This window comes from Thermobia domestica, chromosome 4 (assembly GCF_964235325.1).
Source record: "Thermobia domestica chromosome 4, izTheDome1.hap1.1, whole genome shotgun sequence".
Lineage (NCBI taxonomy): Eukaryota > Metazoa > Arthropoda > Insecta > Zygentoma > Lepismatidae > Thermobia > Thermobia domestica.
Genome location: NC_137457.1, coordinates 141,470,372 through 141,495,573, shown reverse-complemented (window position 1 = coordinate 141,495,573; position 25,202 = coordinate 141,470,372). Strand labels below are relative to the sequence as shown.

General features: G+C 35.1%; 1 protein-coding gene across 1 annotated transcript; it reads left to right on the top strand.

Annotated features, from left to right (window-relative positions):
* The first annotated feature begins 529 nt into the window (after nucleotides 1–529).
* On the top strand, nucleotides 530–24,607 carry LOC145682898 (uncharacterized). Its single transcript, XM_081754260.1, has 3 exons — nucleotides 530–1,811; nucleotides 23,153–23,373; nucleotides 24,596–24,607. The coding sequence occupies exons 1-3, from the start codon at nucleotides 530–532 to the stop codon at nucleotides 24,605–24,607; spliced, it is 1,515 nt and encodes a 504-aa protein (XP_081610386.1).
* Nucleotides 24,608–25,202: the final 595 nt, after the last annotated feature.

The following is a 25,202-nucleotide window of genomic DNA, read 5'->3' as shown; positions in this document are numbered from 1 at the left end:
TATGTTCGATATGCGAAACAGGAAGTCTGAACACAAATGTGGTGAACATTTTTGCAAAGCATGCTACATGCATGTGGATAGTGACCATATTTGTTTTGTTCAGGCTGCCAAAGTTGAGCACGTCGATACCTTTTTGTACATTGTGTTTGACGTGGAGACGATGTTATTACCAAAAAATGAACGGGGAGAACGACAACATTGCGTGAATTTTGTAAATTTTATTAATATTTGAAATAAATGCAAAGACACAAAGTTGGACGATCCATGTTTTGTGTGTGGGGATAAAAATGGATCCCGTAAGTTTGATTTCCAGGATATTGGCGGATTTATTAGTCACGTGCTAATAAGTCGGCCAATGTTCATAAAGATCATAGTACTTTCTCATAATGGAAGTAACTATGACATGCAGTTCTGTGCAAGAACCTTAATAGAAAAACATGATCTCGTACCAGATGTAATAATGACGGGCCAAAAAATTGTAGAAATGAGACTTGGAAATAAAATTTATTTTCGTGACACATATTTGTATATGGGAGTCAAATTGTCCCGGCTCCCTGAAGCATTAGGTTTATCTGGCAATTTGCGAAAGGGATATTTCCCCTATTTATTTAACACATCTGAAAATCAAAATTATGTAGGCAAAATTCAATCTTTAGAGTATTTTGATGCAGACAGTCTCAGCCCGAAAGAACGGGGACAAATAATCGCCTGGCACCAGGAACGTGCTTTAAGTGGCGAGGAGTATGATCTCCAATACGAGATGATGGAATACGGTAGGAATGACGTTAAGATTCTTGCAGAGGCTGTGATTAAGTTTTCGAACTTAATCGAAGAGAAAACGAATGGCATCCAGTGTTTTATTTCCTCCCCTACAATTGCAAGTTTGGCAATTCTAACTTATCGGTCCTTATATTTACCAAAGGAGGTCATTCCAATTATTCCGCCTTATGGGTTCGATCATCGTGGCCGGCAAAGTCTAAAAGCTTTGTATTGGTTACGGTATTTGGAACGTACCAAAGGTAATAAAATTGAACATTCAGGGAATGGATTGGAAAGGCGTATTGGTAAATATAAAGTTGATGGGTATGATAGCAAAACAAATACAGTTTATGAGTTTCATGGATGTTTTTTCCACGGGTGTAAGCGTTGTTTTACAGCATTGCGCCACGTCAGTCTCGATTCTGCCTCTAAGGATAGTACATCTCTACAAGACCGCTTCGAAAAGACCATCATAAAAGCTAATTACCTCAAGAAACGAGGTGTTAATCTCGTTGAAATGTGGGAATGTGATTGGGACCACATGGTGAAAAATGACAAGAGTTTGCAAGAGTTTATTAAAACTCAGTGTAAGGATCTTGTTGATCACCTTGTACCCAAGCACGGTTTTCATGGTGGTCGGACCGAGTGTTTCAATGCGTTGTACGAATGTACTTCTGATGAGTTCATTGCATATTATGATGTAACATCATTGTATCCTTGGGTAATGGCACGTAAACCAATGCCCGTAGGTAAGCCAAAAATATACAAGGGGCCGGACTTCCCAGATGTGGGAAGTATCAATGGGTTAGTAAAATGCACCATTTTGCCCCCAAAAGATTTGTATTTTCCGGTGCTCCCATATACGTGTAACGGTCGACTTATGTTTGGCTTATGTCGCACGTGTATGGAAGAAGGTATCAATGATTGCACGCATTGCAACACCGAGCGTGCCTTAACAGACACGTATTGTACCCCAGAACTTCATAAAGCGTTAAAGGCCGGATATAAAATTCTGCAAATTATTGAAGTATGGGAATTCGAACTACTCGGTTGTAAGGAGGAAAACTCGGATAGTCTGTTTAAAGACTATGTGGGCTCCTTCCTAAAATTAAAGCAGGAATCTTCAGGATTTCCTGCTTGGTGCAAAACTAAAGGAGACAAAGAAAAATACGTAGCAGATTATTATGCCCATGAAGGCATAGAGTTAATGGAAGATAATATTGAATCGAACCCTGGTCTGAGGTATATCTCCAAGATATTCCTCAATTCGCTTTATGGGAAATGGGGACAAAGAACGGACTTGTCGCAATCCGTAATTGTTGACACACCGGAAAAATTTTTGCATTATCTATGGGCACCGCAATATGAGGTACAAAGCGTGTTACCCGTCGGAGATAAACATATTATTCTTACGTATCACAATACGGAGAATAAGAATAAACCATGGAAATTTTCAAACATTGTTCTTGCGGCGTTCATTACGTCATGGGCGCGGTTAAAACTGTATGACTTGATGACAAGTGTAGGACGTGATAAGGTGTTGTATTGTGATACTGATAGCATCATGTTTGTACAACGCCGTGATGAAAAATCTCCACTTACATTAGGGCCCTACTTGGGTGAATTAACCGATGAAGTAAAAGAGGGGTGGGAAATAGACAAATTTATAGGTTTGGGGCCAAAAAATTACAGTTACCGTATGAAAGAAATTGGGACGGGAAAATTTAATTATGTGCATAAAATTCGGGGTATCACTTTGGATTATAGAACGCGTGAAGAAATTAATTTTGAGCATTTTTACAACCTGGTTCGTGGAAAAATTGAAAGGAAAACTATAAACATCCCAGGTAGGATTACCCGTAAGCGGGGATTTGTCATCGTATCAAGACCTGAAACAAAGACCCATCAAAAGGTATCCAACAAGCGACGACGATTAAATCCTGACAGCACGACCGACTACAGGACATTACCCTTTGGGTACTGCGCCTAATGGTTGGCAAATGTGTGAATGTATAAGTGCATGAATGTGATGTAAATATTTGTATATATTTTGTTAATAAAATTGAACAAACTAAATAACTGAATAAATGATGAAAATATAAATAGTGGTATGAATGAATGAAAAGGAAACACGTAAGCATTATACACTCTAACATGTTATTCCCGGGTATACTATATTATCAAATTCTTTAAATATTTTACAGCCTCTCACGCCCTAAATAATTTATATTGTAAATAATATTTTTCATATTGTAAATAATATTTTAAATTGTGTTTATTGTATTTAAAACACAATGTGTATATTATTGTAAATAGTTTTATATATTATGAATTTTTCATATGTTGCAAATAGATTTTTTTCATATAGTAAATTTGGAAATACATTTTTTCATATTGTAAATAGATTTTTTTTCATATTATAAATAAATTTTTTCATATTGTAAATAGTTTTTATATATTGCAAATAGATTTTTTTTCATCTAACGTAAGTACCATATTTCAAATATTAAATTAGTTTTGTTAATCAAGTTCAAAGAATCAATAGAACATTGTATATATCATTATATTAATCAATTGCTATATAGTTTACAATTTTTATTTTTATTATATATCAACATTATTATTTTTATTATATACATTCATTTTTTAAAATTTTTATTATATATGTACATTTTAATTTTTATTATATATTTTACATTTTCATTTTATTATGTTTACAATTTTTTATTATTATATATAATTTTTATCATTATTTTTACAATAAATTTTTTAAAACTATATTCCTGCCTTTAATTTCTACATCCTATAAAATTAAAAAAGGTACTTAATATAAAAAGCATGTGTATTCTGTATAAGATAAAGGAAGAATACATATGCTTCATATACTATTATATAAACTTATTTACGTACATTATACTAAAGTATGTGTATTCTGCATAACATAAAGGAAGAATACATATGCTTCATATACTATGATATAAACTTATTTACGTACATTATACTAAAGTATGTGTATTCTGTATAAGATAAAGGAAGAATACATATGCTTCATATGTATAAAAATAGTGTAATAATAAAGGCACAATATTTATACTTTTCATAAAATTGCAATATCAAATTCATATATTCACTCAATGAATTATTATTTTATTAAATTCATTAATAATTTGAGTCAAAAAGTCAACCGAGGTTATAAATATATCCTAAAACATCAAATTACAAAATGCGGTATTGCAATATTTGCTTGTTCGCTCAACAAGTTCTTCTACGTCATAAAAAGATTGTCATCATCAATAAACCACCAACCGCAACCAGGAAATAGCCATCGGCAAAATATTATCAAAGGTAACATGTCTTCCTACTTAAGTTAAAATATTGTATAAATATACAAAATGTGCCAAAATACCATTAGTGTCCACGGCTACCAAGCTGCAAAATACATAGCGGGCGGGGCTAAAAACGCGCAACGGTAATGGCGCCAGCGAAAAGCTAACGTTCAATACAGTGCGGCTGTCGGTAATATACAAAAGGACGGGCAGGGAAAGTATAAAGGAAAGTCAAAACATAACCAGACAGTACGGGCGCCAGCGGCACCATCTGCCACGCGTTATCCAAAATAATACATTAAACCCTTTCGTAATTAAATACCACTATAAGGTAATAACGGTGCGTATATCATCATACGCAATTACATTAATTCTACGTAATCACCTTTAATTGAATAAATTAATAGCTGTTTGATTAAAGGGATAATCAATTTGATAGGAGATTAATTAAAGGGTTAATTAAATTGATATCAAAATTTAATTAAATTATATCTTACAATGTTGCATGATTTACACTATAAATATACAAAATATAGGGAATTTCAACCCTTTAGGGCATAATTTGGCAACACCGCAACGCTAAAAAGCCCGTAATACAGCGTAATATCAGTTTAATTAAACGTCCGCCATCTTGTTTTCGTGACGGAAGGAAACCTACCTACTGTCGTCTGAGAGATTTTCCTTCACGGCAGCAACACGGCCAAGTAACCCAGCAGGACAAAGCCTTCGCACAGCTGTATGCTTACTACCAAAAAAGAGAGAACCTTCCCTTAGCTGCCTAGACGTCCTTAGTGGGTCTAACAGGGATTCGTTTACTAATCTCGCATCTTCGGCTTCGGTTGACGCATGCGGGCGACCAGGAGATCGTAAATTACCAGTCTGACGTGTAGCACCATATTTCTGAATCCATCGCCTTCCTGTAGAGGCCGGGACACCTACTCGCCTGCTAGCTGCAGTTGCAGAATAGCCTTCCAATTCTCATAAAGTAATTACTGCTGTACGTCTATCCATAGTTACCAATGTTCTGAGTTGTGAGCAGGAAGCAATAGGTAAAAGCTAGTACTTGACGTGTGGTTGGTTACTTGCATGACATGCCTATTGTGGGTAGAGATGCACGCGAGACGCGAGAACTCTCGTTTCGTCTTGCATCTCAATCTCGTCTCGCATCTCGTCTCGCAACACGAGACGAGATTGAAAAGTTTGTGCAAGACGCGAGACGAGACTTAACCATGCGAGACGAGACGCTAGACGAGACTCGGTTAGGTCTGGCGAGACTTCTCGCAGTCTCGGAACATTTATGAATTACATTTAATTGTATATTTAGTGATTTTACATTTATTGAGTTTTCTAAGTTGAGCGTTAATGCCTCCAGGGACGAAAAAGTGATTGGAGCCATACACATTTTATGAGATTTATTATCATTCAAGGTTGATTTTCGGAATTAAAGCCTTCTTTAGTTTTTGAAAAGAAAAGCTTTGTAAATTGGAAATTTATTACAGCATCGACTTAGGACTTTATTTTGCGACACAAACACATACACACGGGAGCGCACGAATACATGAACTGCTGCTTTTGGTCTGAAAAGCGAATAAGACTTCCTATTGCTGCGAAATGTGATATTTCTTTTGTTTCTGTCTTTTTCACATTACTACTAGCGATTAATGTTGGGGGATGGTGGGGAAATCCCATCTCGTCAAAGTTTATCCCGGGCCCGGCTCGCAGAAATAACATGATATTTTTACATGGAATAAGTATTTTCTTTCTATATATTTATCAAAAACATCTCCTTCTAGTTCGGAAGTTTAATTCAAACACTGGTTTGGTAGGATGGCTCTATAGGTTTGGTGGGAGATGGTAGGAATGGCCCTATATCTGTCAGTAATTTTATTTTCTAGATCTGGCAACACTATATAAGTTAAAAGCGAAAGTTGATAAAATACGATAAAGCAACATTACTACAAGCGCGAACGAACCGAAAGAATTGGGTCGTATTGTGTTGTGAGGAGTTCTTTTGTTGTCTACAAGCGCTTTTGGTGGCATAAAAACATCTTTATAATGGAAAATCACCCTTCAAGGAAACGACCAGAACGTGTAAATGTTGATAGTGGCGACGATATTTTAGAAGAGCCAAATATTGCTGGAGACCTCTAAGCTGGAAAACAATGTTGGATCCAGCAACAATTTATGCTGGTTTTGCTGTAAATTATGCTATTAATTTGACGAAAATTAATGTTCCAGCAATCAAATTTCAGCACAACTTTTCTTTTAATTTGGAGCGGAGGGGACACAAGTTCGGATACCATGTTGAACTCTAGGTTCCGTCTCCTTAGGATGTTATGAACATTCATCCCATGGAAAGCAATGGCAAACCACCATGGATTCAGCTTACCAAGAGACGTTTAGGTCAAATACCTGCCTTCGGACAGAATATCACATCATTATTCATTAACAGCCATAGAATAACACATTGCAAAATTCTGACCCAGAATATATGCGAGACTGCGAGACCATGCGAGAAAGTCTCCCGCGAGACCCGAGATGAGACTCATATTTTATGCGAGACGCGAGACGAGACCAATATTTGAGGCTGCAAGACGAGACGAGAATTTTCCATTTCTCATCCCGTCTCGTCTCGCATGCATCCCTAATTGTGGGGAACGACTTGGTCAACGACTCGCGAAAGAAATCTGAAAATGGTGCGCCGTAATAATAATATTAAAAACAGTTTTATAAAGGAATATTAATACACACGAAAAGCTGTTTAAGGAATGAATTGTTATACTGACTTTACACGTATAAAAACATATACCATATACCAAACATATTGCGCTATATGATAATAGCTGTATTGGGACGAACACTTTCGAAGTCCAACTTCGGGTTTCTTCTGAAAACAGTAAACTAAAGCTGCTGGTTCGAACCTCCAAGCCAACCTTAGCAATCGGGAAAAAATGTGCAAATATGTTTTTCCTTCTGTTAAATATAATAAGACATGTTGAAATGTAAGTGTAGAAAAAAAGTAAAATTGATTGAAATACTTAATGATACAATATTTCGGAACTATATATTCAAACTCTCGTATCGTCATTGTGGTTTCCATACGGAAAAGAGCATTTACGTATGCGCTCAGTTATATTTCAGAAGCAGCATCCGAAAAGCGGTCATGTTAGCTCAGTGGTACACCCCGAGCTCTTAAATCGTAAGTTCAATACCCGTTCAGGTGAGATTCTTTTATGATATTCTACTTTCCTCAATGCATGAAAATTATGTAAAATAGTTACATTACAATTCATCAGTTGTATATATGAGTTGAATATATATATTCATATCATTTCACGACATAAGCAATTCTTATCTTTAAAATATAACATTTGAGGTATTGGTAGAACGTCGGTATGTTATATGTGAATATTAAATACAAATTAAGAAAATCATGTAATGGCAATAAATAAGTTATGTAATGTATTTATTTGCAGCTATTTTCATACGCAGGTAACTTCTCAATATTCGGATTACAGCATTGAGGTAGAGCATATCGAAAAACTAGCTAGCCCCAAACTGTCACGTAAGAAATTCACGAATCGCAAAAGTAAAGTGAAGAGATTGAGAGCGGTAATACCTTAATCACTCTCTCTCAACTCTCTCTTATCTGCATTTATACATATAAAAGTGTATGTATGTATGTTGCAACATAACTCATGTATGCCTAGAGCAGGGTTTCTAAACCTGAGAGTCGTGGCCCCTAGGGAGTCGCGAAGATAAGCGGAAGAGATAAATGTAGTTAGAATCTAATACCGGAAATTATTTTTAAATATTATTTTGAATTTTGTTCTGATAGACATACTTTTATTTTTTATACATGCTGTAAAGAACTATGAAAAATAAGTCTACTGAACATTTTCAAAGGGTGCAGAGTTGTTTAAAAATGAATTTAAATGAAAGAGGTATGATATGAAACTAATGAGAACTGTATATACAAATACTACAAAAATACAGATGCAACAAAACCTGCACCTTGAAATACAATTAAAATTGAAACCTAATGAGATACCTAAGCATGGTGTAATGTCACTAATGCAGCAATGCCCGGTTCAATCTTCGTGACGAACATTATGAAGCCAATTTCAACTGATAAGTGATTTCTTGTCTTTGTTTTAATGTTTACCATGAAAAAAAAACTTTCGCACAAGTACGATGTAGCAAATGGAATTATTACTTTTAAAGCAGCAGATACCAGACCAGGATATTTTTCTCTCCTCATAAGGCAGAACTTCTCCAAGTCTTCGCTACAGAAAACCAGTTGCAAAGTCTCGTCGCATGATCATTCTATTATTTGGTCAAGAAGTTGTGGGCTTAGATCAGATACGTTAATGGCCTCTTCAATGAAGGAGTTTAACATCCATTTTGAACCAGCACCTTCGTCGTTGGGAATATATATATTACAGTTACTGTATCCACTGTCAGTACCGGGCACCGAAAAAAGGGGGCACAAATTTCGGAGGAAGTGTGTTACTCATGTTAGAAAAGTGCATGTGCACATGTATAAAAAAGAAGGAAAAACGTAATAAAATGTGCTCAAAATCAAGGAAAGGCAGGGTTTACTTTTGAAAATTTTATTGAGCTTCGTGCCAACCACGGTGGCGCTTCGCAGCTAGTCTGTTAACCTCACTCATATGTACGGACACATCGTCGTATACTCTCGCCCCGGGCGCTGATTTTCCATGCCACGGCATTGTTCACTATAAACAAGAAATGGATTCTACTATTAATGAAATAGGTATGTTAAAAATCTCATACGCTTATTATAAAACACAAACTATAAAACGGTCGCTGGCAAGGGGATGTGATAAAAGGGGATTGTGATAGGAATTAGATTGAGAACCACTGCCCTAGAATAACTTTAACCATATTTCTTATAGTCTGAAAAAGAGTGTTGTTGGGTTACCTATGGTGAATGGGAGGGGGATACATATAAAAGATTCCTAGAAAATGATAGATATTAGTATTGAATTCATAGTTTTCGAGGTCATTTAGATAAATAGTGTGACTTTCGATTTCGCTTAATTCCGATTAAGCTCTCATTAGTAGGGATAGGCACGAGCGACTTTTCTTTGAAACTCGATTCGACTCGAAACAGACATCTTTGAGATCTACTCTAGGACTCGGCGTGGAAAATTTCCTCCAACTCGACTCGGATTAGAGTCGAGTCGAACCAAAACGAGCAAAATCCTGTGTGTAGTCCTACCTAGACAATACATAGACAATATAATTATTATATTATCAATTATACTACTATTACTACAAATAATAATAATAATAATAATAATAATAATAATAATAATAATAATAATAATAATAATAATAATAATAATAATTATTATTATTATTATTATTATTATTATTATTATTATTATTACAACACCGTGTATAAACATGAACGATAGATGGTTAGTAAAGGAATACTAAAAGCTAATTGACTGCCGACGTCGGTAGTCATGAAGTCTACAAGGCAAAGACATCGATCATTACCCTAAGCTGTAAGCGTCGGTGGACTACAGAGAGTCAACTATTGACCTCTCGCCAAAAATTGGTTGCCCCGCAGCGACAATCCGCGGTGGCCCAAGTTCCATTTTGAAAACTTTACTACGAGCGGCAGACAACGACAACGACAATGAAACGACAACGAACCACAAAATTACTCTCCCAAAATATGTTAAAATGCCTATATGTGTGATTTGTTTATATTTAGGTGAGTCAAAAAAAAACAAATACCCCGGGATGGACGCGAACTATCAATATTACGATTACTAGGCACGTGTTCTTCTGACTTCCCCACGGAAACGATCATAAAAAGCTGGCTTGTTGAGAATTAAATCATTGACGTCTTAATTTAGCCAGTCAGACAAACCCCTACATCTCGAGTTCTAGAAGGTGATACCGTGAACCGTTTCAGATTTATTGCTTTCTGGTGGGGTACTATCTATGTGCAAATTTTGAGCATAATAGCCGACATGCATCTTCGTTGCCTCTTATCTTTAGAACAATTTTAAACAGAGATGGTGTGAGTCAATTAAAATTTGATCCACGACTCACCATGACTCACTATCACCCACCACCCAAATGACACATTGGCCCACTCTGACCCATCATCCATCGTGATCCACTCTGACCCACCACCAACTATGAACCTCTCTGAACCATTGCGACCAACTCCGAACCACCAACACCCATCGACATCAACTCTGACCCATGTTCCACGTCCTCTTCTCCGTTGACTAAAGAGCTTACACTTGTAATAAAACAAGATTGTGAAATTATCACTTACTGGAGTTTGAATTTCTACCGTCAATGGCTCAAGCACCTCTCTGTAACAATACTGGTGGATCTGACCTTTACGATATATAATGGCAAAGTGTTTCTCATCTTCCGAATTAAAATTAATTTAAATTTATCATATATAATTATTTCTTTGTTGTCTTACAGACACGTTTCAGTAGAAAATAGGATGACATTTGAAAGTCTCAAATCAAGGAAAAGTAGACCAACATAAAAAAAGAAAGAAAAACAAATTTTCTACATAATTAAGCACCTGGAGTGCTACTCTTTATCTAATCCACCCTGAAAATTATGGATTCGACACTAATGTTGGTCTTTTTTTTATAATTTTGATGTCAGCCCCTTTCATTTCTCCTAGGAGAGTAAACGGATACTGCCACCGTTAGGACTAAATTTGGTCTTAAATGACATTAAAATTAATACCAATTAATTTGGCGACCAGTGTTGCATTTAAAAGCTCGGCGCCCCTGCGCACTTTTGCTCTCGGCGACCCCAATAACTTCATATTTCTCCGCCCCTTCATCCCTAACTTAAAAATAAAACTTAATTCCAATATGCTTAATTAGTAAATTTATTACAGTTAAATACCACTCACTACATGCTACAGCTAGAACTACGTAACAAAAAATAACAAATGTGAAACATGTTCTGAATTATTTTTAGATGTCTTACGCTATTATTAAACATATTAGAATAGTAAAAGAGGATTGTTCATGAAATAGTATATTTACTCTCGATTTTTAACTTTTTCATACGGAAAAAAATAAAATATTATTCAAGTTTTAAACTTTGCAGTCTGCAAATTGTTACTCTCTAGGCAATGGGACTAATGGTAATGTGTACTAATGGTAATGTGGACTAATGGTAAATGCGGCACTGTTAGCGCCGCTGAAAACTTACGATTCGATTCTAATATTGCTTGATTTCAATATTTTTATGTCGCTACGTAACCACCCTGGGTGCTAATGGGAGCTTAATTGGACTTGAATTGAAAGTAAAACTATTCATCTAAGCGGCAACGAAGCTATGAATTCGATACTAATATCGACCCGTTTCTAGCATTTTTGATATGTATCCCGACAGTACTCTTTACCAGACTGTAAGAAATATGGTCAAAATTGCGCTAGATATATCAGAATTATGCTGAAACACACACATACATCCACTTTTATATTCTATTTAAATAGAGAGTGAGCGAGCGAACGAGAGAGAGCGACTCAAGGCATAATCACTTCCACATTGCAAAAGCATATATCAGGAATTGAGTTGAAAATCTATGTCAAGACTTTCTGCTATGGCATGCTTCATAAGGACAATTCCAGTCTGCTCACGTGACCTTTGAGGTTCATGAATTTCTTGTATGCGTCGCGACTTTGGATTCTATGTTTAAACCCTTGGTTTATGCATCGAATAATTTTTCAAGGACATAAACGACATGCTGTATTATGAATGTTTAGAATTATCCTGTATATGACAAATAGCTGCAAATAAATACACTACGTGATTTATTAATTGCTATTGAATGAGTTTCTTAACTTGCATTTTACATTCTCATATATATAATACTCACCTACTGTAAACACCTACCTATTTCAGATGTTATATTTTAAACATAATAATGATTATGTTATATATATACAACTGATGTATTTAATGTCATTAGTTTATATAATTTTTCATGCATTGCGGAAAAAATAATTTTTAAAAGAGCACTGATCCAGATGGGAATCGAAATCACAACCTTAGGATTTGAAATCCGACAGCTTACCAGTGAGCTAACAGGAGGTCTTCCTGAAATATGCTTCTAGCAATGTATAAAGTTTCTCAAGAAAATTATGACATTCATACCCACCACAAACGCTGTTTTTGTTCTACTTTGACTATTATTTTAGTACTCACGCGATAATTATGTTCTATGTCTTAACTTCGAGCATTATTTTACATATGGAAAGATTCGTTTACATATCTAAATGTTTCATTACGTGTGGAGACCTAAATGACAAACAAGCATGTGCTGACATTAATACAAGGTTTCGAAATATTGTATCATTAAGTATTTCAATCAATGTTGCTTTTTCTCAACACTTGATAACAAGTCTTATTATATTTAAAAGAAGAAAAACACATCTGCAAACTTTTTCCCGATTGCAAAGACTGGCTTGGAGGTTCGAACCTGGTTTACTAGTTTCCGAAGATACCCGAAGTTGGACTTTGAAAATTTTTGCCTCAAAACACCAGTAAAGAATGCGCTCAACCTTTTTGAGACAAGGTGTACATGCGGTTATTATTATATATTATTACTTCCTGACAAATTGTTCCTAAAGTGAGCTCCGGAGGTCAAGAATAACAACTGCAGGAACATCTGAGTGCGATATTTGTATGAAGTTAGATATCAACTGTTGTCGATCATTAGAAATTGAGTATGAGAGAACTGTGAAAGAATGTAAATAGAAACGCGTCATTTCGTTATAATATTTCACGGCGAACGCATTTTATCTTATCGCAAACAGTTATCGTCTGATATACACGGTTGAAAGAGCACCCTGATTGAGCAGATTAAAACCATCTCAACGATTAAAACAAACGATTTATCCCTTTAAAAGCGATGTGTCCTTCATCCTCACCGAGGCGAAGTCGGAAAAACACTCGCCCAGTAATCATACGGTTGGTGGTTCGAACCTCCTCCGTGGTAATTTTTGGTACTTTCTTTAGTGTTTTATAGACTCACCTTAATGTAATCAAATCACACATACAGGCGATTTAACATATTTTGGGGGAGTAATTTTGTGGTTCATTGGCATTTTGTCGCGTCAGAAGATGCTGTGTACAATGCAGTGAGCAGAGAGGTTCATTAAATGAATAAACTAAAAAAATAATCCACTACCCTGAAACACTAGATTCCAATCAATATAAGTATCTCTCAAATGTCGTGCTTGAAAAATCAGGGCCCGAGGCAAAAGCATAGGCAGTACATATGAGTAATCAATTTAAAGTTCACTTTTCTGGACTATTCTTTCTGCATAATATTTACTATTTTATCACGACTAAAACCAGAAATTCTCAGTATTATTACACTGGAATCCAAAAAGTGTGTAATTACTGATTTCACCACAGCTCCATTTTTTCCTTCTCCCAGAAGAGTGTTATCTTAGAGTAGTGGCTTAAGCGTTAGTTTAGTAATGTTGGGGACGCGAGATCGATTCCGGGTGTGGCAATTCAGTAAGTTTTTTACAATATACAAAACTAATATTTCTGATGTACACTAACATGAAAAGATATTCAATTTCTCTGGGTCTGAGAGTTGAGACACCTTCCTTTACAGGTGAAACACCAATAACACAAAATTACGTCATCTCTATTAACCTTCGTAACTGTCTGGCATGTAACGTGTTTGGACAAGAATTGATGAAGACAGAAGGGCTAAACACGTCCTTACTGCTGTAGTATGGGTCAAAAATGAGTTCCAAGGAATTGTTCGTAACTATGCACCAATTGCAAATAGTGATCGAATTTATAATAGGGATTGCCAGTCACGAGAATGATCCTAGTTCAGACGTCACCTCTCTTTTCTACTTAGAAAAAGGGCAAAATAAAATGCATGACTGTCGTCAGCTAACAAATCTATATATTTTCCATTTCTTGTCAAAAAATGATAATTCTATCTGTAAATCTGTAAACGTAATAATATTATTGCATTCATGTATAAACCTAAGAAACATCTGACATGCTCTATATCTTTTCTGTTTCTCTGAGTAACTTTGACTATGTTACTTTTTCCTTCCTTCTGTGATGATGATAATAATAATAATAATAATAATAATAATAATAATAATAATAATAACAATAATAATAAAAATTATAATAATAATAATAATAACATAATTACAATATCAATTACATAAACATTATCTTCCCATTCAGAAAAATTAATAATTACCACGACGGGATTTGAACCCAAGTAGCTGCAGTGGGAGTTTCCTGCTTTAACAATTTCTTTTAAACAAATCACCCCAACCGGAGTATTATTCACCACTGGCTCTTCATATACTTTCGACGTATTCCAAACACTACAGGAACACGAACATAGAAATACTGAGGACAATTAAAATTCCGACTTTGCTCTTCAGAAGAATGCGAACCCCTAGTGGATTGCTCCTGATGATCAGCAGCCTCATGACCATGTGGTCTCAATTTGCCACAAACTCCTCATATGAATATATGAAAATAAACTAATAATTATGGAACATAAACATAGAACTGTCTATTTCTACACGTGTTGATACAACTTAAAGAATGTGAAAATAATTTCTGTCGTCTTTTCTTCTTTGGAAATTAGAAGTTATATTAAAGACGAAATGTAATGTACGTCTGGGCCATCCCTGCAACGGATGACCAGCACCGTAGCTTAGATTACTTTCTGTGGGGCTTTTTGTGTGGGAGGCCCAGGTTCAATTCCCGGTGGGAGCTCATGTGGTTAGGATTTCACGTTAATCAGTAGGTCCACGTATCATATAGTCTCGCTGCCGAACGGGACGTCCTTTCCGGATTCATCCCCTTCACTCTCCCTCTCTTTCTCTCTCTCTCTCTCTCTCTCTATATATATATATATATATATATATATATATATATATATATCCTGACGACATTCTAAAGGCTCTATATTTGAATTTTACATTTATTGTTGCAACCGGGTCTTTCTGGCTGCAGTATGCTGTCCTCCGACCATGACCATTGTTCTTCGCACTCAGAGTTATTCGAATACCTAAAAGAGTACTTTGTGCACAAACAGTTTATGGTTATGAACTCGCCAAGCCTGTTACTTCTGCTTACCAAGGACAAAAAGAGGGAGAAAAAAGCATGTGTAGAAGGCAAAGAGTGTGCAACAACGATTGATACTGGTACGAAACATATTCATTTGTAGTTATTGCATATTCCGCCTGGAGCGCTACTGTGGCACAACATATATTGTAACTGTATAACTGTTTTAGGTTTAGCGGTTAAAGTGACAAAAGAAATTATGTTGTCAGCACTGACTGCAATAAGACTTGCTGTACAATTTTCCGTTTTTTTCTTTTGTCATTTCTGAGACGCCAAACCTGTTGCTTTTGCTTGTTACACACGCTGAAGTCGCTCCTGTGTTCAAAAAGAGCGAACTGTTTAATAAGTTGACTATATATTTTTGGTTACGGTAGAAGTATGATAAGTAGTTTGAATTATGATATAGAATTACACTGGTTAACTGCTAAAAAAAATACGAAAATAAACGTGCACTTGTAAATGTATATTAGTCGATGACGTAACTACTAGTGCTGTCGAATTTTTATGACACTTGCGGTTTTGGATTTTTCAGAAAACCCGTTTTGAGATTACCGAAAATCAAATGCGATTTTTAAAACCAAAACGCAAAATGCAGTTTTGAAAACAGAACTCAAAAGCGGGTTTCAAAACCAGGACCGAAAACGCGGGTTTCAAAACCGAAACAGCAAGAGCAGATTTCAAACAGAAACAGCAAGAACTCTTTTCAAAAGCGAAAGCCACCCTAAACCGTGTTTGCGGTTTTATATTCGAAACCCTGTTTGTCCTTTCCAAAGCAGAAACAATGTTTGTTGTTTTTAATTACACCTTTCAACATTGTAAAAGCATCTATCAATCGAGACAATTGTATTGATTTATAAGTGTGTTTTAACTTTTTTTTGCTCCAAGTCTATTATGGCAGTATGTGCAGCATTGTGCAAAAGGGATAGTTCGTTGGTTCTACAAGTCCCAGCTAAATATAAAATAAGGTATATCCTTATTTAAGATTATTACACATGCAAGTCATGAAATTCAATTTGAAATCTGGTCCAGTCAGACTGAGATCTTTCATATACTGATTCTGGTTTTAAATGATTATAACACCTTGAACCATACCTTGGTTCTCACAATTTGTCCCAGGATAGTTCATCACCATACTTATTAATAACGTTTTCGTGTTTAAGCAAGTCTTTTCTTTTTGATAACCTGGCCCAATCGATGTGTTCTTCATAACGTTCAATAAAAGATAGTGATAGTTTATGGGTTGATGTAACTGAACACCAATGTATCTTGTTTTTTAAGGTATGTAGAAAGTCATCGGGTAAGTTCTTTATTTCTGAAATTTGTTTCCATTCTTCGAATTTCTGGCTATTAAGTGCATCTATAACTATATTTCTACAAAGCGAAATTTGAAAGTAGTTTACAATATGTTCAGGATTTAATTTTTGAATCAAGCTGTTTATAAGTTCATCCTGTTCATTTGGTTGTGGCAAATTTATGGTAGTTGTTTTATCTTGCTCGCTTGGTAATTGTGAATTAGCAGCAGTTGTCGCTAAAGACATTTCTTTGCTCGTTGATTAAGGCTATTATTTCTGCCTTCCTAAGTTTCGAATAACCATGTATTCTGTTCTCTCTACAGCATTGTTTAAGTTCGGGAATAGTTTTTATTTCTATGACTTCGTTTATTATAATAATAAGAAAATAATTATTCATTTTTGACAAGTTTTGTATAATAAATATGGATAAGCAATGGATACAGAATAAACTTAATCATATTCATCAAGATCTTAAACTTATAACAGCACTACTAGAAAAACAAATATTATTAAAAGAACAAGAAATTTTATTAAAAGAAAAAGAGAATGGAGTACTAGAAAGATTTACACCAGAATCAAATTGGGATAGTGGCAAAGAACTTGAGCCTACAAATGATATCGATGGTCATGATGAGGTAGATTTGAAAAAAGAATAATAAAAATGAATTAGTTTTTATTAGATCATTAGTAGTTTTGATGGGTCATTCCCAGGAAAGAAATGTTCTAATACAATATCCTAACATACATCGAGATTTCCTACGTCACATGAATATTAGCTGTTGTATTAGATAACGAAAATGATTAAAATATGTTTTGGATAATAAAAACGAGAAAGTAATAGTGAATTGAATTAAACATAAAGTACGTGAATTAAAACACATATGTAAAGGCAAGGGGATAAAAGGTTATTCCCGATTAAGAAAAGCAGAACTGACATTAAAGGTATTAAAGAACATGAAGATGAACAAAAAAAATTAAATTTTAGGCAAACATTTCCGTTTCAAGAAGACATCTTTGAAAAACCAAAATCTAAGGGTCAGTGCCAGGTTTTCTAGACACGTTAAATGTTTCTGAGTATTTTTTCCACCAAGTATATGCTGTAGAACAGAGAACACCAAGACGTTCGCTAGCTTGCCTCACACTCATACCACCGTATTCAAGAAGAGCACTAAGCTGCCCGCGAACATTCTGACCACGATGAGCCACGAGTAATGACTGAATTGCAGCTGTTTGGCTCTTGGTGATTTGTTACTCCTTCGCTTAAGTGCAGAAATTCGTCTGCTGCGTCAAGGCAAACGTCATGTGTTCGTAGTGAAACACCTTTTACGAAAAATAGTACACACACAACACACACACACACACACACACACACATATATATATATATATATATATATATATATATATATATATATATATATATGGAACATGCATAATTTACATTTTTGACGTCTGTGGTAACATTTTCATACATACATTCTGGAAATGGCGGGCTAGTACATGTAAGAGAAATTTGAAAAGTATGAGTTTGACTGATTGCTTTCCAAAGCAATTCAAAGTTGAAATTTATATTTATAACAATGTTCCCATATATTTAAGAAAGGAAGAAATAAAAACTAACTCTTCGCACGGAAGCTCAAAGCGGCACCCTTTGCTTCAGAAATTTCAGTCACCATTACTAAACCTGCTTGACTACGGAAACACTTCGAAGGAAATGCGTTATAATATTGACAATTGTATCGCTCCAAGCGTACGTTGAAAGTAGAAGTTTTAAATAGTCATTTTCGGACTTTTGCAGTAATTTCTACTTAAAATATTGATTGATTTTGCATATTGGAACTGCGCATGAAGTGTGTAATTAATATTAATCTCAGAAATAAGTAGTTTATATATATATATATATATATATATATATATATATATATATATATATATATATATATATATTCAAATTGCTCGGATGACAATACGTTTTGCAACTAGTGTCTATATATAGAACGGAGAGAAAGTGCAATTCCCTGTGTATAGATCTGCGGGAATTGTGACGGATCTAGTCTCACTTTTTCGGACTTAGTTTCTGAACGAGTTTCCAGCTTTTTGTGAACAGATGTGTACAATAATTATGGCATCTATTTGCATAATTTGAACATATGCGTTCTAATTTCTATCAAGACAATATTATAAGAACTTATTTATAAACTTCATGCACTAATGTGTTATATGATGTTTTGGTTCTGGGATTGGCGTAGCAATTGTGTACACTTTCTTTTGTGAAATCGTAACTGAGATCACTTCTTCACTTTTCACCCAGTAATACAAAGTTGGTTCGGAGTCTAACTCCCTTTTAGCCTCGGTCTCGATAACGTCTTTGGCTTACTGGTTTGAAGGTGATGAGAAAGCGCACTAACAGTGGTAGAGCTTGGTACTGGAAATCGAAACCCAGGTAACACATTGAGACTGTGAGTTGAATCTAATTTGGTGGGATAGCTTGATTAAATTAAAGAGACCATTCAACCTTCCATTTTATTTTAAAAAAAAGATAAAAATAAAATTACAGATGAATTTAACAAAATCGGTTACTTGGAATTACAACTTGGAAGTTTCTACTACATCACTTAAGTGGGAGCACAACCCCTATAATACTCAATGGGTGCTAGAAGGTTTTTATGCTAGACCGCGATTTATTGAAAATAGTGAACTTCGTACATCGCAACTTGCATTGGCCCGAAGGGGGAAAATGTTAATTCTCGAAGAGGGAATTTGGTCTCAAGTTGAAGGGAGTTCGTATTCGACTCAAACATTCTCAAAGTGCTCATCTCACGTTGAAGGGGGAACTTAGAAAAAATAATCACATACCTGATGTTCTACTAAGCGTCCGGGACTTGAGAGCACACACACTCGTCGACTGTCGTCCGTAGAATCAACCGGAGTGGCGAACAGGCCTCGTTTATATAGGCGTTACGTCCCACGCATTTCTGCCAGTTTCTGACGTAGCTCGAACGCTACGTCACGAGCCTCATCGAGCTTGGGAGAGACTTCTTCACGCACATGCTCAATAGTGGTTAAGACTTCTAGTGTTTTCTATGATTTTTCTCTATCACGCCGGGATTGAAATTCCTATTTTACATTTATTTTTACAGTTTTTCTTTTACACCTAGTTCTAACTACATAATAGATTTCATGTATTTATTGCTTTCGTGGTATTCCCTAAATATTGCATCTAGGACCCAGCTCTGTGATCTGAGTAAATCAAAGCTAGGGTCATACCACTAATACATGCGTGTGGATAGGTGTCAATGAGGCATCAGGTTGTTAAATCAATCTGACCCTCAACCGACTCCGTTCTCCCTATCTCTCTTTTCCTTACTACACTCACAATGTGAAAAGCGCGGGCGTCTTGCCCCATAATTTGAGTCCGGCATAGGACTTCGAGGCACAACTGTGTAACAGTTATCAGCCGACCTCGGTAAAAAAAATAACAAAAAAAATGTCGAAAGTTATCTTTCTGGCTTTTATATTCAATTACGGAAACGGTTGTCCAAGGCAAGTTGCTGGGAGTTAAAGGGTTAATGTAGAGCTGGCCTTACCTCAGGCGCTAGTAAACTAAAAACAAACTTTCTTGAGGGATTGGAGATTATGCACGACTAAACTGCAAGAGAGCGTGATTGTAAGATTTCATGTGTCATAACTAACTATAGTACGTTTAAATGTTACTCAATTCCATTAGCAAAATAGTAGATTAAAATATGTAAGATGAAACCTTACAATCTTGGAATCCTTCTAGCTTAGAGTTGTCAAAGGTTTCGTGTGAACTCACAATAGTATATATATATATATATATATATATATATATATATATATATATATATATATATATATATATATATATATATTTAAACCAATTCCTAATCATATTATTAAGCATGACTTCGAACCGATTATGAGTACAACTTCTAATATTATAAAGAAAATTAAGATTTTGTGCATCCAATGATTTGCTAATTACAATTGTATCTACGGTACTGAGTACAAGTATAGTTATACGTGTGAACTGTGCTTGTCGCAGGCTACTAAGTGTATTCAACAATAGATGAAAGAAATTTTAACATTACATACACTCAAACAAAAACAAACAAAAAACCATAGCGTGAAGCGCTTTAAAGTTTGACGGAGAAGGACGATAAATTACAACAGAAGTTTTCATTGGTTATAGTATAAGTCAAATGGGAAAAACATGCAATGATATAGACTAGGACACTCAATTGTGTTGCCTGAATGTTTTTTTTTAACTTATTGCGGGGTTGTGCCTTACAGTTTGTGAACAACATTTCTTATGTTGTTTCAGCATACCAGTTATACTTCAGAAATCATAGGCTATACTCTACTTTCCAGAATCAAGTGAATATTTTATAACCTGTAATGTACTGTAAGTATTTGAGTACTCCATTACATATCTGGTAATATATTTATTTGTAACATAGAAGCGATTGCATACTAGATGATTAAACCGCATATGTAAAATAACTTGAGTATTTAACCACTAGCGATTAAAACAGTGGCTTAATGCTTAATAAATGTGTTAATTGCGTCTATACGCATAATATATTTAAACTCATCTTAATGATATCGGAGAATGATTCGCACATTATTAGTTATTGCTCTTTACATTGATAACGCAATAAATGTAATATATTACAAACTTACTGTATAGGTTTGTTCTATACAGGGTAATCATAGTATGTACATGTGTTTTTCTAAACTTCTACTCAGCTTGATTGCTATTTCAACCTCGATTTTGTTTCTCTCATCCTGTGTGGTATGCATTACGCTAGATACATTTATATTTACGTGTACGGATAACGTACAGACATTACAATCGATTAGCGCCTTTTAGCACACCTAAGGATTACATATAACAACTCTAGACTTCTTTTCATGAATCCATGAGAGGTTGTGTTAGCAAAGGGGGAGTCTGAATGGTTAAACTTCTGACCCTATGGTTAGTGTCTTAGCTTATGCCCGAATGGCCTATGGTAATAACAGATACAAAGTCTAATACTCAGAGATGCAGTTACATTTACTATACCAGAGTACATGTTTTTACAGGGGACTACATAACATTTCTTTATAATAATGGGGGAATGTTAGGGGGGGCTTATAGGTTAGTATTGTTAGTATTCCTATTCTTATTATTATTAATAATATTACCATATTATAGGTCTCCTTTTCTTTTTTAATATACACACCGAAATCGAGAGGGATTTCTTTGCGAGTACAAAGGTAATTTTACGAAGTAAAGTAACATCATGTTTCATCATGTTAGTGGATCTTGTTGATTTATAGGATAGATTTTAAACGCAAAAGTTAACCACAACATAAGCTATGGTTGATATGTTTTTAAAACACACCGGAAGTGTGTTCCGTTCTGTCTTTTAATTCTACTAGCCTTGACTGATAACCGGCCTCGGTTTCCGTTGTGGTGAACTTTTCTGTTTTTAAATCTTAAATGCCTAGTGTAAGGGATTTAGTTATGCGGAGAATAACTCTATATGATGACGTCACGGTGACCTGTTGTTGAGCACAGTTAAATATAATGTGCAATGGAGGATTTAATAACTTACTTCCTTGTCTTTTTAGCTTCGGTGTTTGCCAAAAGATAGCTATACAGAGGGTTCCAAAACTTACGGTTTTTAACATGGTGGAATGAAAATGTATAAACTCGATTACCATACTCACTTATAGGCTTCGTTACATGTTTAAAAACAAACTTGTGCTTTTACTTGACCAAACAATAGAAATTGAATTTTTACATTTAGACAATAACTGTCCATGTTTTTTTAAATTTTTTTTTGTTTTTGGTCCGTTAGATCGTGGATATTACAATGAAACTGAGTTGTTTCATATATTGAGAAATATTTAAAATTTCTTGACATTGTTTACAATCTTCTTATGATTTTTCACAACGCTGATTTGAAAGGAGTTTTTATTCCTTTTATTTTGAGTCTTTTCACATGTCCAAAAATTTTTTTTTTGTTTGTACTGATACGAGAAGAGTTTTTCACCTGTAAGCAATGAACTGAGGTAAGTCAATGGGAGTCTGTCCGTGGATAAAAGGGATTTTCTGGTCACAGTAGAAGTTTATAATTCTTACGGCACAGAGAAAGTACTGTATCCGGATGGAAGTTTAGGTTTTTGGTCACTGTTGTCCACTAATAAACAGTGATGGATTGAACAATCATAATAATCAATTTCCATATCGTCTCTCTGGATCAGCCCTGGAGGGGGCTGACAGGCTGCAATCTGGATCCTTGGGTACCTCCAGATACCAGGGGGGGCCTTACTCTAGAAATCACACTGGGTAGGCAATGGATATATATCTGCAATCAAAGAGGCTATTAGACTACGTAATCATTAATGCGGTACAGAATAACCTTTGGATTAGGCGAAGTACTTGTTTATATACTGAATCCTTCTTGTAATTGTTCATATTATATATTTTTTTAACGAGGCTGACCACACATCAATTTTAAGAGAGGTATAGTGATCGATGGAACCTACGAAGTTTATCCAAAAATGAGGCTATTCGAAAATGAGAGTCGAATACAGAATGTTTTTCCTTCAGATGTCCTGAATGTGCTGACCACACATCGTCAGAATCTAGGTATAGAAGCCTGTAGAAATAGTGTATGTGATTGTAGTAATATTCCAAGAATCACTTTTGTATCATTGAACAACTACACAGGAATCCTAGAATTAAGTGTATGTGCGCTGACCACACATTATTGTTGGTATGCCTCTTGTGTTCAAGCCGTGACTGTGGATGAAGATCAAAACAACGTCACGGTAAGACAAGTTCTTCTCAAATTGATTGATGTACCTAACTAGGTTTGTTCTTTGTGAGTGGAATGATAATGATGGAGGAAACTGAATTATTAACTATTCTTTCCACTTACTGTAATGATTAATGGGTGATGAATCATATGGTGAGTAAATCCAAGGTACTTTACAAGATGGACAATACCTGGTTTGTTATGAAAACGTCAGGACGCAATGGCCATATTGACATACATTGGCCGTATATTTTGTTTTCAGATGTAGGCAGGTTGAGGACTAGAGTGTTAAAAGGAAGTTTGAATTTGGCCAGCTTGGCGGAAATGAGTTAATGATACAGCTTGGTATAATGATAAGTGGCTTGTAGATTATCAGCTCAGCTGACGAATGTTCAGAGAGAGAGGGGGAAGAAGGGGGTTTTGCATCGCAACTGAGAGAATACATCTAGTATACTGTTACAGACGCCGGCTTCCGACCAGGGACTTCTTGACATTGTCAGATAAGTACTTTTGCATTGTTTTCCTCATTTAGAGACTAAGAAGTGGTCAGTCGTTCAGATTTTCATGCATGAGTACAAGAAGTCTATTGTATACAATCTTTTATCCCTTGAGATGTTAATATTATCTACCTTTTATTTATTTTTTAAATAAACTATAACGAAAATTGTGAGTTTTGAATCTAGATTACTTCGTAAACCACAGAACTACTAAACAGAGTTGAGATTCAACAAGATTTAATTAAAGCTAATTATACTTTTACAAATATGCCAGTTAAAATAATTAGTTCCAAAGTATTTTCAAAATTTATATCAATCAATTTTAATTAAAAATTTAACACAAACTCAAGCAAACGAGTATAAATTTTTAGAATTGTTTCATAATTGAAATTCATGGCTAGTTTTACGCTTATTGAGAATTTTCAATTAGATCAATCAGACTGATATGAATTTGATTCGTGTATTATTGCCTAATTGGTAGTCATTTCTATTTTACACCTTATTATACCTTGTATACCCATAGTGTTCAAGATAAGACGTATCTCACAATAGGGCAATCCAGCATTTGAGAAATTCTCGGTTAACGTGCATGTTATCTTGATTGTTAGAGATTTCTTGAAATAATATTGTAGGGTTTTGAGCTCTATAAAGCTAATTAATATAACTAAGACCCTCAGAGGAGGCAGTCTTATCTTGCGCACAATGTGATTTGTTCATTATATTTGCAACCCTTTGTAGGTAGCATCGTAAGAATAACAAAGAAAGTATCAAATTCCCTTTTTCTGTTTTGAACTAAAGTGTTATTCAAGTGATTAGAAACTTATAATTTCTTTAACAGAGGTATAAGAAGGAAAACGAATACTCAGTTATCTCCAAGGCGTAGGTCCTTTCCCTGCTTTTACCTGGACAGGTTCTGTAAGGCAGGCTACTTCGGCTTCTGTAAAGAAAAACCTGAAACGAAAACAAAAAATTCTCCCACACACACATAGCATTATAGGCTGGACGTGGGAACCTGCAGTTGAGTGTAGTGTCCCGGCTACTTATTAGCCGACAATTAACGAACTTGGTAGTTAAAGCGTGGCTGGATTTAAATAGTAGAGTTATCGCTTTCTATTTTTTTTTAAATATTAAGTATGATGCTAATTATTGCACTATGTTAATTATTAAGTATGATAACTAACGAGTTTAAATAAGAACTTAACTTTGTGGTTCATATTTTTCAGCTTGTTGGAGTATACGTATCGTATGTTGCTCGGAGAACACAAAGGAAGGAGAAGGGAAGAGGAGTTTTCTTGTTACAGGGTAAGTACTATCTCCTTGACTTGTTAGTGTGTCTTCTTCTTCT